General features: G+C 44.9%; 1 protein-coding gene across 1 annotated transcript in view; it reads left to right on the forward strand.

The window, feature by feature from the left end:
• The first annotated feature begins 6 nt into the window (after nucleotides 1-6).
• LOC117809441 (E3 ubiquitin-protein ligase RNF31-like) overlaps nucleotides 7-14,184 on the forward strand; it is a 28,085-nt gene continuing 13,907 nt past the window's right edge. Inside the window, exons 1-9 of the mRNA XM_034678992.1 lie at nucleotides 7-130; nucleotides 216-395; nucleotides 1,974-2,141; nucleotides 2,237-2,422; nucleotides 3,554-3,760; nucleotides 3,855-4,028; nucleotides 5,288-5,386; nucleotides 5,778-5,867; nucleotides 7,302-7,416. Of these exons, the coding sequence (XP_034534883.1) occupies nucleotides 92-130; nucleotides 216-395; nucleotides 1,974-2,141; nucleotides 2,237-2,422; nucleotides 3,554-3,760; nucleotides 3,855-4,028; nucleotides 5,288-5,386; nucleotides 5,778-5,867; nucleotides 7,302-7,416 (1,258 nt within the window). The 5' untranslated portion in view covers nucleotides 7-91. The remainder of the gene's footprint in view (nucleotides 131-215; nucleotides 396-1,973; nucleotides 2,142-2,236; nucleotides 2,423-3,553; nucleotides 3,761-3,854; nucleotides 4,029-5,287; nucleotides 5,387-5,777; nucleotides 5,868-7,301; nucleotides 7,417-14,184) is intronic.

Here is a 14,184-nt window from a genome sequence, read left to right on the forward strand (position 1 = left end):
CCTCCGTCTCCCGTCAGACGTGTCCCCTGCCCTGTCAATCAAACCCAAACAGCCCGCCTCCGAGGATCTGGACTCCTTGAGGCAGAGACTGATGAAGGAGGAGGGACTGAAGTTGATTCGACTGATCAGAGCAAGTCGCCTTTGATAACGTTGATTTCCTTAAACTACATCAGGTGTGTGTGTGACAGTGTTTCTATCTTTTGTGTCTGAGTCAGGACGGAGAGAAGAAAGGAGTGAGTCCAGAGGAGGTGTACACCAGCCTGAGAGTGACAAAGGACAGCAGCCTCCTGCCCTGCAAGTGGTTAAAGACAGAACTCCCTCTGCTGCTGGACCAGATCAGATCATTGGCGGCGACGTCTTCCCTTCAGTATGAGAGGACCATAATGGAGACCACGGTCAGTATGCATACCTCAGAAGTTCAAGGCCTGTTTAAACCTGATAGATCCAAACTGGTCAGATCACAGGAGTGGGGTTATTGTAATGCAGTGATGCAAAGACATTCACATTTTAAACACTTATAGCTGTGTTGCAAAACCCTCTCATAGCTGAGGTTATCCTGGCATTCCAAAGTTGTGCTTTTTACAAATCTGAATCTTGATGTTTTGGCTTTCTTTGATCCCCATGTTCCCTTACTCTCTGTATTAAGCCTCATTATGATTCATTCATTAGGAGCAGGGGAACTGTCACTCATCAGAGGCAGATGGTTCTCCATATTCAGAAGGTGACCATCTGGGATATCCTGGTGCAGACATGACTGACCTATAAACAGAATCCACCAAGCTGTGTCCCTCCACATACTTCATGCATGCATTGATGAGGCGATTCATATGGCCTCACACCCACAAGAGCTTCAGACCGTCAAATTAATTTATTGACATGATATGATGCTACGGTTCAACGACAGCATGTAACATAAGGGTGTTATGATTGACTGAAACAGAAATAATAATAATAATAATAATAATAATAATGAAATAAAAATGCACATTACTTAAAGGTGACATATCATGCAAAATGGACTTTTTAATGGTTCTCTACCTGAAATATGTGTCCCTGTCTACAAACCCCCCGAGAATGAAAAGAATCCATTCTGCCCCTGTTCTGATTTCTCCACCTTTCTGTAAATGTGTGTGAAACCAGCCGTTTCAGACTTCCGTGTTTTTGTTACGTCACAACAATATCCGGTCTGTCACGGAGTCAGAGTTCGGAGCTTGTTCAGCCCATAGACTGTATAAAATACAACTCAACCCCTCCTCCGTTTTTCATTCCCTGCACACATGTGTGCTAACAAGGAGTTTAGGAGGGAGGCATGCTAGTTGTAGGCTGTCTTAATAAACACAAAGGTTGGTTTGACTCCCCACGTCTGCAGATTTGAAGATCTAGTGGATGATTTTTATTTATCAAGGAAAAGTGCTAGCGCTAGTTAGCATAGCTACATAGCTACATGTCGTAGCTGTAGCTGTGTACCAAGACACACGTCAACATACTGACAAATAAACAACAAGAAACACTAAATCTGTGACCAATCCTTCAGAAAGGTCCTGCTGCCTTTCTGGTAGAGGTCGGTTTTACTCCCCACGTCTGCAGATTTGAAGATCTAGTGGATGATTTTTATTTTTCATGTTAAAGTGCTAGCGCTAGTTAGCATAGCCACATAGCTACATGTTCGTAGCTGTGTACCAAGACACATGTCTACATACTGATAAATAAAAACAAGAAACACTAAATCTGTGACCAATGGTCCTGCTGCAGGCGCCTCTCCATCAGGATCAGATTCTGGATCAGATTCAGCGGGTTGAAGTAACGCGGGTCTGTGAGCAGCCGTGTATATTCAGCCAACATGTAAACATTAGATCAACGTGCTTGATTGATTGAAAATCTCTTCTTTCCTATCTTTCTCAGGTACTTGAAGCCTACATGCAGAGCTTCTCTTGAACTGTCTCTGTTTTTTTCCTGCTGTCTCATCCTCACAGAGCACGTCACGTGAAGCTCCCCCTGAGTCTCATGTGAAAGACTCTGAGAGTCCAGACAGAGAAAGTGGGGTCCAGTTATCCAGAGTGGAGGCTAAGCAGGCGTGGCTGTCAGCAGGGGGCGACACTGAGAAAGCTGCAAGACAAGCTCTGAGAGACAGACTCGCCAAGGTGATCCAAGCCTTCACTGACTGTTAGAGATTCATCCTCCTTCAGTCCTCCCTCCTATACTGCAGATGACATCATCATTTCTCCCCCTCTCTCAGGTAAGGGAGCTGTGTGCGCTGGGCTTCAGTGATGAGGCTCACTGTCATGAGGTTTTGAGGCAGAGTGGAGGTGAAGTGAGAGGGGCCTTGGTCCTGCTGCAGCGACCCCTGCTGGAAGCTTTCCACAAGCGCATTTGGAGCGACAAGCCTGAGCAGCCTGTGGACATCCATCACCCCGACAAACAGGTGGGAGCACATCTGGAGACGGTGCATGGAAACTTCAATGCTGTTGTTGCTTTAGTCAGTATCTATTATTCAAAGATGAAGTTGGACTCTTCAAAAGTGTTTTATCTACAGTAACTGTGTGAGGTTTTGCAGGACATAGTGATAGACACTCTCTCTCTCTTTCTCTCTGGACCCCTCTCAAACCAAAAATCATTTCACCCATCACTTAAGCTCAAACCATGACCGTTCCCTAAACTGAACCAAGCAGTTTTGAACAGATGAGTTTTGAGTCTGGATTTGAAGAGGGGTAGTGAGTCAATGTTTGAGTTCCAGAGTTGGTGGTGCTGAGACGGGCAGAGGGCACAGAGAGATGGAGGGAGGAGGAAGACCTGAGGGTGCAAGAGTGGGTGACAATGTGGAGGAGGTCAGACAGATACAGGGAGCCAGTGAAGCTGCTGGAAGATGGGGGTGATGTGGTGAAAAGAGGGGGGAGGGGCTGCAGAATTCTGGACCAGTTGAAGCTTAATGAGGGATTTGTGAGGGGCACCGAAGAGGAGCGAGTTACAGTAATCAATGCAGGAAGTGACGAGGCTGTGGACCAGGATAGCAGCGGTGTGAGGGGTGAGAGAAGGGCGGAGAAGATTGCAACATGTTGCAATCATCTCTTGAAACTCTGGAGACTCTGGATAACCACTCACTTGTGTTGCAAACATAGACTGTACAATAAATGGATCCCTTCACTGCCTTGAAAAGCTAACTGAAGAAAGAAATAAACTTCTGGTAGAGGATCTGGATGGCTTTATAGCTCATCATGAAACTAAAATAATTCCTGTTATTTGACTACTAGTTTATATATGTTCTAAAGCTACGGATAAGCTAACGGTGCTTCTCCATGATGCAAAATGATGCCAGATGCACAGTTAAAGAGGTGAAACACAAAGAGTGAGACAGAGTAAATAAACCTCAGAGAACGATGCAGAAAAGACAAATACTGGTGCAGAAGAATTCAGTCAAATCTCTGCAGCCCTGAGTGTTTAAAAGCGTGAGTGGATGCTGTAAAGATGAACCTTGTAGAGCTCTCTGTGATAGCTGTGAGGACCTGTGTAGTCTTCATGTCTGATCCCATCATGTCTTTTCTGTCTTGTTTTCCAGCGTATCTGTCGGAGGTTGCTCGCCGTGTATGACCTTCCTAGCTGGGGTCGTTGTGAGCTGGCGCTGTCCCTGCTTCTGGAGCACAGCGCCCCCTACTCCCTGGAGGATGTAGTGATGGCTGTGCGGGAGTCTCACGACCGGGAGTTCATCAAGAGAGTTCTAGCTAAAGAGTGTCCCATCTGCCTCTCTGTCTTCCCCCACAGCAAGGTACAGACAGAGACGCTCGTCCTCTGGGTGGTTTCGTTGAAGCGTGCTGTGTCTGTATTGACTTCCTTCTCACTCACCTCGTCTCCTCTCTCAGATGCAGTCCCTGACGTCTTGCCAGTGCTCGGTGTGTTGCGGCTGCTTCCGGCAGCACTTCACCATCGCTGTGAGGGACAAACACATCAGGGACATGGTGTGTCCGGTCTGCTGGGAGCCGGACATCAATGACCCTGAACACCTCAACAGCTACTTTTCAACTTTAGACATCCAGGTGGGATAACAGAGTGGACTCTTATAAGCCTAATCCCTTCTCCATCACCCAGTTTGACCCTGCAGCAAAGGGCCCAGGGTCTGAGCAAAACCCTGGACCACTGCAGTGAGAGCTGTAGCCTATGCAGATGAGGCGCACTCTGGAGGGCTGTCTCTGGAGTGTCACACAGCATTGAGACTTACGGCCAAATTCCACCAGATCCACGTCCAACTCCGATCCGTCACAGCACTGGATCTGTTTGGTTTCTATTCTAGTCAGTTAGTTAACTTCCACTGGATCCGCTCCATTACGCTCCAGCTGTGTCTCTGAACTGGCAGGTGGGAGCCGAATCAACAAACAACCGCATCTGATTGGTTTCAATTGTGGTCAGTGAGTTAACTTCCACTGGATCCACTCTGTTGCATTCCGGCTGCGTCTCTGATCCGGCAGGTTGGAGCCCTCCGGATCAGATACACTAGACTTCTATTTTTGCCGGATGCCGGAGCACGACGCATCAATCTCAACAGAGCAGAATGAGCGGGACAGGAAGTCAGGTTTCACCAAAACAAAATGAAAACATCCGGTTAATTTTCAGAATAAAACACTCTGTGTTATCACCAGATCGTATTTCACTTAACTACAACAACAAACCAAAGTCATGATGAGTGGAGCCAGGCCTGGAGTCAACAGGTCAGAGGTTTTCAGAGGACCAGAAAGACAACATGGATGAGGAGAGGAGGAGGAGGAGAATCCTTGATTCAGTGATTACAAGGGAAAACCTCGGTCACATGACTCCAGCTGTCCGGCGGTCCTGCTCCAGACTGCAGCGGATCGGAGACAACCCGGACATGGATCTGGTGGATCTGGTGGATCTGGCTCTGCTCTGATATTATACGACGGACTGGACTGTTAAAAAAGAAGCAGAGTAGTTTTTAGTCCTTGCAGGAGTCAACATCACAAAAATGTGTCTTTCATCAGATTCTTGCTGCCTGTCATACATCCAGTTGATAACCCAGGCTTTATTTTCTCTGAGCCCAAACTGAGATCAACCCATGACACTACTGTTACAGTATGTGTCAAAGCTCAAACCGAGCCAAGACAAAACAGATCTGTGTTCATAGAATGACCAGACACCCCGTAGAGTAAACTGATCTCCATGGCTCATGATCTAGAAGTGCACCTTTAAAGGGTGATGCCTGTGGTTTTTGGGTGTCACAGCCCATGCATCATAAACAACAGTAACATATTTCCATGTCGTGTTCTTGTGTTTTGTGCTTCAGCTGCGAGAGTGTCTGGAGTCTGAGGTCTACGAGCTGTTCCATAAGAAGCTGACAGAACAGGCCCTGATCAAGGACCCCAAGTTCCTCTGGTGCTGTCACGTGAGTGCAAAGTTCTGCAGTCTACAGAGGCGTCAGGATCTTGAATTATTATAATAATCATCTTGATTGAAGTGACGTTAGGCATCTTTAGGTGACCTGTTCCTTTGCTGGCTGAGTGGCATGCTAAAGAATAACCAGATCAGTGGAAAGTTTTAACTTTATGAATACCTAAAGAAATCATATCAGCTTAAACCACCAATGACTGCAATCAGAGTCCAAAGTTTAGTTAGTGTTTCTTTTGAATTTGCCTATTTGTATCTATCAGAAGAGGAAAAACACAAGAGATGGTAAAATCCTTCCAGATGAAGTAATGGATGTATTTGAATTGTCTGTAAAGGTGAAGTTACATTAACCATGTTTACAATCATTCTCTGTCCTCTCCTCTCCTCAGTGTTCGTACGGGTTCATCTACGATGGAGATCAGCTGAAGGTCACCTGCTTTCAGTGCCGGAACAGTTTCTGTGCTCAGTGTAAGAAACCTGTAAGTAATATCAGCCTTTCCTGTCGTCTTCTTCTTCAGCTCTCTTAATGATTGTACCGTCTGTGTTTGATTCATTTTGTCTTTGATGACTCAAAAATCTTTGCATTGTTCGGCCCAATCTCAATGTTCCTCCCTGAGTCCTGAACCCTGAGTCCTGAACCCTGAGTCCTAAACCCTGAGTCCTTCTTGACTTAATTGACATCCCCTGTAAAGTGATTGAGTTCAGGAGGCTGTAAGAGCTCAAACTTTGTAACTGGGAATGGGACAACACTTTGAGACGTCTCATGTAACCTACATGACGCCTTGTAGCTCACCTTCGCATTAGGAACCTTTAGTTTCCTCAAATTCAAGGTGCTTAAGGGGCAGACTTCTGATTGAAAGCGGATGGGTTTCAGGTATTTTTTAGCTTATTAGTAAGTAAGTTAGATTTATTTATAGAGCATCTCTCAAGAACAGAGGTCACAAGGTGCTTTACAACAACAACAATAGAAAAATATTAACAGGAAAAACAGAGATTGCAAATAAATACAAAATCATGACATAAAAACTGACAGATTAAACAAAGGCAAGTCTAAACAGATAGGTCTTCAACTGCTTTTTGAACCTGTCAACAGTGTTTAGGACCAACACCCTGGAAAGCAGAGTCTCCTTTAGTTTTTAACCTGGTACGAGGCACAACCAATAAATCCTGATCAGAGGACCTCAGAGTTATTAGACGCCTGCTGTGATCCGAGTGGAGCAGAATTATGGAGTCCATGTCCCATAGAGAGAGCTGCGACGTGCATTTACGCGCAGTGCTATAAATCTATTGATCATTTAAATCTGGAACAATCTGCCCGAGGAGATCAGGTCTGCTGAGTCAGTGAGCTCTTTTAAATCCCCTCTTAAAACACACTTTTATCGCAAAGCCTTTCCTGCTTTATCTGAATTTAATTTAATTTAATTTAATTTAATTTATTTTATTTTATTTTATTTTATTTTATTTTATTTTATTTTATTTTATTTTATTTTATTTTATTTTAACCATCTTAAAAAATATATTTTTGAAGAATTATATTCCTTTAGAGTTATTTTAGGGGAATTTTATGTCTTTTAAAATACGTTTTATTTATTTAATGTGTGTTTTATTAACTGCCTGTTTTATTTTGCTGCCCATGTTTATTTAGATGTAATAAGGTGATCCATAAATATAAGAAAACATGATTCTTTGTGAATGTTGATCATTTAAAAACTCCGCCAACATGTAACAGATACAAAATATCATAACAGAGAGTCTGAGATGTGACTCAGCTGACACACACACACACATAAAAAAAAAAGAGAAGTGGTATTATAAAAATAATCCATTCATAAATATGAGTCACCGCTCTCTTATAATGAGCTGGAGCCGTTTTTAACACACAGGACATGCATGTTTGTGTATTCTCTCTGCAGTGGGAGTCTCAGCACGCAGGCCTGTCCTGTGAGCAGTACCAGTCATGGAAGAGAGAGAATGATCCAGAGTATCAGAGACAGGGCCTGGCTGGATACCTCAGAGACAACGGCATCAGTAAGCAGCAACACACACACACACACACACACACACACACACTGTCTGTCTCTCTCTCTCTGCCACAGTATTATTCCTCCTGCAGCAGTTGTTGAAAGAAGTAAGCGTTTGTAGCTACAGGGGCTCTAATAATACGTTCATAATGCATGTAAAGAAAAGCACTCATCCACTCTAACTGAACATAATCACAGCTTCTGTTTACACACAATGTTATGTATTATTATATCTGACTACAGCAGACTGAAACACTGTTGTTATGTTAGACGCTCACGCTCCGGTGTCCTGAAGCTGCAGGTGAGGAGAGAGAAACACAGCAGGAAACCAAGAGTAGGTTTTATGTGTACGTGGATGTTGCTGCTAGCCGGACCACTTCAGTCTGAAATGTTGAGTGGATGTCAGGTCACAACAGGTCACACCCTGGCCTCTGAAAAGCTTCTGTACTTAAAGTGTTGGGTGTCCACAACAGCCCTCTGATCACCTCCTAGCACACGTTAGGCCTACACTGACTGTAGAGGCCAAGCCAAAGCTTTAAGCCACTGAGGCGCTGCACCTGGAATACCTATCTGACGCGCTTGGGTTACCGTGATTGATGAATGAAAGTCCGAGTCATATTTCCCAGTTGAACTCTTGGTCCGTTTATTTTCGGGATATATTCTCCAAAAGTGTCCAAAAACATGACATTTCATAGACAAACATACACGCATAACTCCCGCAGCACCATGCTGCTTGAGCGGTCAAAAACTGTATAACCATCCGGGCGGAACACCTGACCACACAACAAAGGTTCCTACCTAAATAGACAATGACCCCCGTACAACCTTAATTACGCACACAGGTCACACACATTCATTCATAATCTGCCGTTACACACCGGCCCCTAATTGTTCTGGCAGGCAGAACAATTCAATACCAACCAAAAAATGTGAAGACCAGACATGTAAGTGCAAACTATTATGATACAATTTAAACCTCTTGTACCAGACAAAGTTTCGTTACGGGTCTCACAAGCACACTGTTTTTAGTCTGTAGTTTGACAGATCGCACCATGCCCCTTTTGTCAGGAAAAACCTCCAACACTTTGCCAAGAGGCCAGGAACCACGTGGAGCTGAGGAATCCATGATGACGACCACATCACCGGCTACTAGACTCCGTTTCCTTTGATTCCACTTCTGTCTCTCTTGCAACAATGGCAGGTACTCCCGGATCCATCGCTTCCAAAACAGATCTGACATGTATTGAACTTGTCTCCAGCGACGCCTCACATACATATCAGAAGGTTCAAAAAGTCCAGGAGGTAAGGATGGTTTTCCCTTTAACAGGAGAAGGTGATTTGGTGTGAGAGGTTCCAAGTCATTCGGGTCATCCGACAGCTTGGTGATTGGCCGATCGTTCAAGATAGCTTCTACCTCACACATAACAGTGTGAAGTCCATCATCATCCAATGTCTGCTGGTGCAAGACTGAGTAAAGAATGCGTCTTATTATGCGTATCATACGCTCCCAAACTCCACCATGATGAGATCCTGCTGGTGGATTGAAACTCCATTTCACTCCAGCTGGATTCAGAGCTCCTTGAATGCGCTCATGGTTCACTGCAGCAAGAGCCTCTCTCAGTTCTCTTTCGGCTCCAATGAAATTTGTTCCATTGTCCGATCTGATGTGAGCCACTTGGCCTCTCCTGCTGATAAACCGACGAATTGCGTTGATGCAGGAATCTGTTTCCAATGAGTTTGCCACCTCCAGATGAACTGCTCTACTCGTCATGCAGGTAAACACCACACCATAACGTTTGCAAGTTGTTCTGCCCTTCTTTATTTCCACAGGTCCAAAGTAGTCCACTCCAACGTTTGTGAATGGAGGCAAGTCTGGAATGATTCTCTCCTTTGGAAGATCGGCCATTTTTTGCTCCATGGCCCTTCCGTTATAGCGTCTGCAATAGCTGCATTCAGACAATATCGTCCTCACGGCAGCATTTCCACTGGTTATCCAATACTTCCTCCTGAGTACGGACAGTGTATGGTTCCGTCCACTGTGTCCCAATAGTTGGTGAGTATCTTTCAGAATAAGCTTGGAGATGTGCTGATCCTTGGAAAGGATGAGGGGATGTTTTTCCTCCAACGGCATCGCTCCTTTACTTAATCTTCCTCCTACCCTTAGGAGTCCATCTTCAAAAATAGGATCCAGCCTATAGATGGAACTTTGTCTGCTCACTGTACCCTTTTCAGAGAGCAGAGAGGAAATTTCGTCCTCAAACCTTTGCTGCTGACAGTACTGAATGATAGCTCTTTCAGCATCCAACAGATCATTTGGTGTCAAGATGTTTGAATTTGGTTTGACAGCGGCCCTTTGTCCTCTCGTCTGACCCGTTTGTGGATCAGGGTTCTTCAAACCTTTTCTCCAACGACTGAGCTCCAACAGATGGTGTTTTATTTTGAGAAACCAGGCAACTGACACCTTGAGCTTCCTCCAGTCTGAGAAATACGTTAAAAGCTGGTCAGTAGCATTGGGTGAATCATTTACAGTGTAATTCACTGAGGCTTCCTTTCTCGTCTCTGGATCATCACAATCCACTTGGACATCAACGCCATCTGCTGGCCAGTCCTCTTCAGGATGCCACAAAAAACTGGGACCTTCAAGCCATGCACTGGTTTTTAGAAAATTTTGCACATTCATGCCCCTGGAAGCATGGTCAGCTGGATTGTCTTTTGAGCTGACGTGTCTCCACTGAGAAGGGCTTGATATTTCTCTTATGGCTGAGATCCTATTGGCCACAAACGTATGGAAACGCTTGTCCTCATTATTGATGTATTTTAAAACTGATGTGCTGTCTGTCCAGAATACAGACTTCTCCAAGTGAATTTGAAGCTCCGCCTTTAGCATCACATCCACTCTGGCAGCCAGTACAGCAGCAGTCAGTTCCAGTCGTGGAACAGTCACAGCTTTCAGAGGTGTAACTCTTGCCTTTCCCAGAAGGAAAGCAACGTGAACGTCATCTCTGCAGTTCTTCAACCTGATGTAGGTTACAGTGCCGTAGCCATCTGTACTGGCATCAGCAAAATGATGAAGTTGACTGTGTATGGAGTCTCCAAAGTTCCTTGACTTTACACATCTTTCGACCCTAAATGATGCTAGTGACCCAATCTCCTGCAGCCACCTTTCCCACTGCTTTAAGATGTCTGGTGGTATAGCATCATCCCATCCACAGCTTCTCCTGCAGAGTTCTTGTTGCATCATCTTGGCAGACAGAGTAACCGGTGACAAAAATCCCAAAGGATCATACACTGAGCTGGTTGTTGACAACATCCCACGCCGGGTTAGAGACTGTGGTTTCACTTCCATTTTGAACTTAAATGAGTCTGACTCAACGCACCAAAGCAAGCCCAAAGCTCTCTCCACAGGAAGATTGTCTCTGTCCAGATTGAGCTCCTTTATGTCTTTTGCCCAGTGATCCTCAGCAATTGTCTGCAACACTGCCCGACTGTTGCTCACCCATTTCTCCAGAATGAACCCACCTCTTTTACAGAGGGCGCTGAGTTCCTTTATTGTTCGCATGGCTTCCTCTTCTGAGCCAAAGCTCACCAAACAGTCATCCACATAGAAATGTTGCTTTACAGCCTCAATGGTCTTTGCAGAGAAGTCAGACCGGTTATCGTCTGCAGTTTTTCTTAGCGCATAGCTTGCACAACTGGGAGATGAAACCGCTCCAAACAGGTGCACAGTCATTCTGTGGTCTGCAAGCTCCTTGCTAAGATCTCCTTCTGGCCACCAGAGGAAGCGCAGAAAATCTTGATCTCCCTCTGCAACCTTCACCTGGTGAAACATAGCCTGTATGTCACCCATGCATGCCACAGGCTCCTGCCTGAAACGTGTGAGGACTCCAAGCAGGGTGCTAGTTAGGTTTGGTCCCTGTAGCAACTCACTGTTTAATGATGTGCCTTGATACGTGGCCCCACAATCAAATACCACTCGGAGAGAACTCTTTCTTGGATGGTAGACGCTGTGATGAGGTATGTACCACACCTTTCCTTTTTTACCTTGCAGCTGCTGCTGAGGCACTCGCTCTGCGTAACCCTTTCCAATTACCTCGTTGAGACACTGCAAGTATTCCGTGTGAAACTGTGGACTTTTCACGAATCTTTTCCTCAATCCAAGTATCCTCTGCTTAGCCACAGTATAGCTGTTTGGCAGAGAGACATCTGGTTTCTTAAAGGGCAACTTCAGGTTGTACCTCTTGTCCTGTAGAGTTGCAGAAGAATCCATTATCTCCATAAATCGAACATCCTCTCTCGACATTTCTTCCTCCTCCGAGGGCCTGTCGTTGAAGTCGTGAGTGTATTGATTGTTCAGCAACACTTCCAAAGTTGACACAGATATTTTATTCACCATGGCAGGGGAAAACTCCATGTCACCACTGCTGCCATTTCCATTTAAAGGACCATTGATTACCCAGCCCAACACTGTTCTTATAGCGTATGGGCCATCTCCACAGCTGTTCACCACCTCCCATGGCTCCAATAACCTGGGTGCGTTGGTTCCGATCAGCAAATCAACACTGGCCTTTATGGCAGGAACAGGAACAGGAACCTTTGACAAATAAGGCCACCTTTCCATATCCGCTGCAGTGACAATGTTATCTGAGGTGACTGGCATTTCTTTTTGTGTGAGGGTCTCGGGCAGAGGGTAAAATCTCTTTCCATTGAGCTCTGAAATCTCCATCCCAAATATGGAGTATGCAGGAACAACCCTTTCTTGTCCCATTGTTTTCAGAAGAAAACTTGTTCTTTTTCCTGCTACGCTTAACTGCTGCATGAGATGCTCGGAGCAAAACGTAGCGGTGCTACCAGGATCCAGAAATGCATACGTCTGTATGACCTTATTTCCTTTTGCGGACTTGACCTGCACTGGAATGATGGAGAGGATGCAACGATCCTTTCCAGCCCCTGTACGCCCACATGTCTCGGCAGAAGTTGATGCTACAACATTTGGTGGCTCCTTTGTCTGTTTCGACTCAACTCTAAACTTCGCAATATGCAGCGCTGTCGGATGTTGTTGCTCACAAACTTCACAGGTTAAGCGTTTGTCGCAGTCGCGGCTCATGTGTCCCATGCAGAGGCATCCAAAACAAAGTCCTTTCTCTTTTAGAAAGTGAATCTTCTCTCTGTGCTTCTTGTGCAGGAACAGTTGGCATTTCTCCAAAAGGTGAGTGCGTGAACAGCAGTGACAAAACAAAGCCTCCTGTTTCTTGAAGCCTTTGGTTATAGCTCTTTCTTCAGGTGAGTCCACTTGTGTCACTGTTGTAGCGAAACTACTTCCTCTTCCTCCGCTGAACTTTGTCTGTGGCTTGAATTTGTCAGAGGGTCTAACGCCAGCTGCACTTTGTGCTACATTCGCTCCAATGTCTCCAAAGATCGGATCAGAAAGAATCCTCACATGTTTCTCCAGCAACAAAACAACATCAATAAAACGAGCTCTGTGATTATAGGTTTCCAAAATGTTATGAGCCACTGCTCTCCATTTTTCTCGGAGTTTATATGGCAATTTGGAAACCACCATTCTCATATTGCTGGGCATGTCCAACTCCTGCATGTAATGGAGCTCCTCCATCACATTACAGCATCCACGCAAGAATAATGCATATGCTTGCAAAGATTTCACATCTTCTGTCTTAATGGTTGGCCAGGCTAGGGCTTTTTCAATATATGCAACAGCGATCTTATACTCGTTCCCAAAATGTTCTTGAAGCAGGCCCTTTGCCACAATGTAGCCACGTTCAGGGTCCATATGTTGGCAGCTACGTACCAATTCCTTCGGCTGTCCTTTGGTGAACTGCTCCAGATAGTATAAGCAGTCAGCTTTGCAAGCTTTATCCTCCACTCCTTGTTCAAATGCCTTTAAGAAAGCCATATATTGAAATGGATCTCCTTCAAACACAGGAATGTCTCGTGCAGGAAGCGACAGTAAGCGTTGTTGGTGAACAAGGGTTGCTGTGATTTCATTTTGCTTATGCATAATACTGATGACATCTCCAGATGGAATCTGCTCCTTTGACTGGTGATACATTTGTTCCTCACTTCTTTGTCTTATCCAATCAGTTGTTTCAGAAGGCAAAACTTTTGATGTTTCCACGGGCTTTGGATCCTTACCTCTAAGTTGTTGTTTTTCTATTGACGAGTGTTTTCCTTGTTGCTTTGATCGCACATCCATTGTTTGCTGTTTATTTTGTGGCAATAACCAATCCTTTTGTTGCATTTCTTGTGATGTTTTACATGCTGCAGGCTCATATTCCTTTGCCATAGGGTCAAGGTTATTTACTGATGCCACTTTCCTCTTTTCCTTTTCAAAATAAGAGTTCATTCCATCCGTGGGTGCCTGTGAGAGAACTTGTCCATCTGAGGCCTGAAAGACTGCCAACTTAGCATTAGATGCCGCTAGCTCGGTCTCCATCGCGAGCTGCTCCTTTTTCCTTTTTATCAGTTGCTCCTGTTCCTCCAATGCATGTCGTTCCTTTAACGATGCCATACGAACAACCAGTGCAGCTCTTTCGGCTGCTGCCTTTATTTGAGCAGAAGAAGTGGTACTTGACCTGTTACTTGTGTCACTTTTATTTGAATGCTTGCCCACATTTGAAACGCTATCGTTGGGGTCAATACCATCATGTTTGTCACCAACATCAGTCGTCAAACCAGCATTAATTCCATTTTCGGACACACAGTTTCCATTGAATTTTACCCACTCTTCAACGCTTTCGATAAATTCATCATTGAACAT

The sequence above is a fragment of the Notolabrus celidotus genome, unplaced genomic scaffold (genome assembly GCF_009762535.1).
Source record: "Notolabrus celidotus isolate fNotCel1 unplaced genomic scaffold, fNotCel1.pri scaffold_283_arrow_ctg1, whole genome shotgun sequence".
Classification (NCBI taxonomy): Eukaryota; Metazoa; Chordata; class Actinopteri; order Labriformes; family Labridae; genus Notolabrus; species Notolabrus celidotus.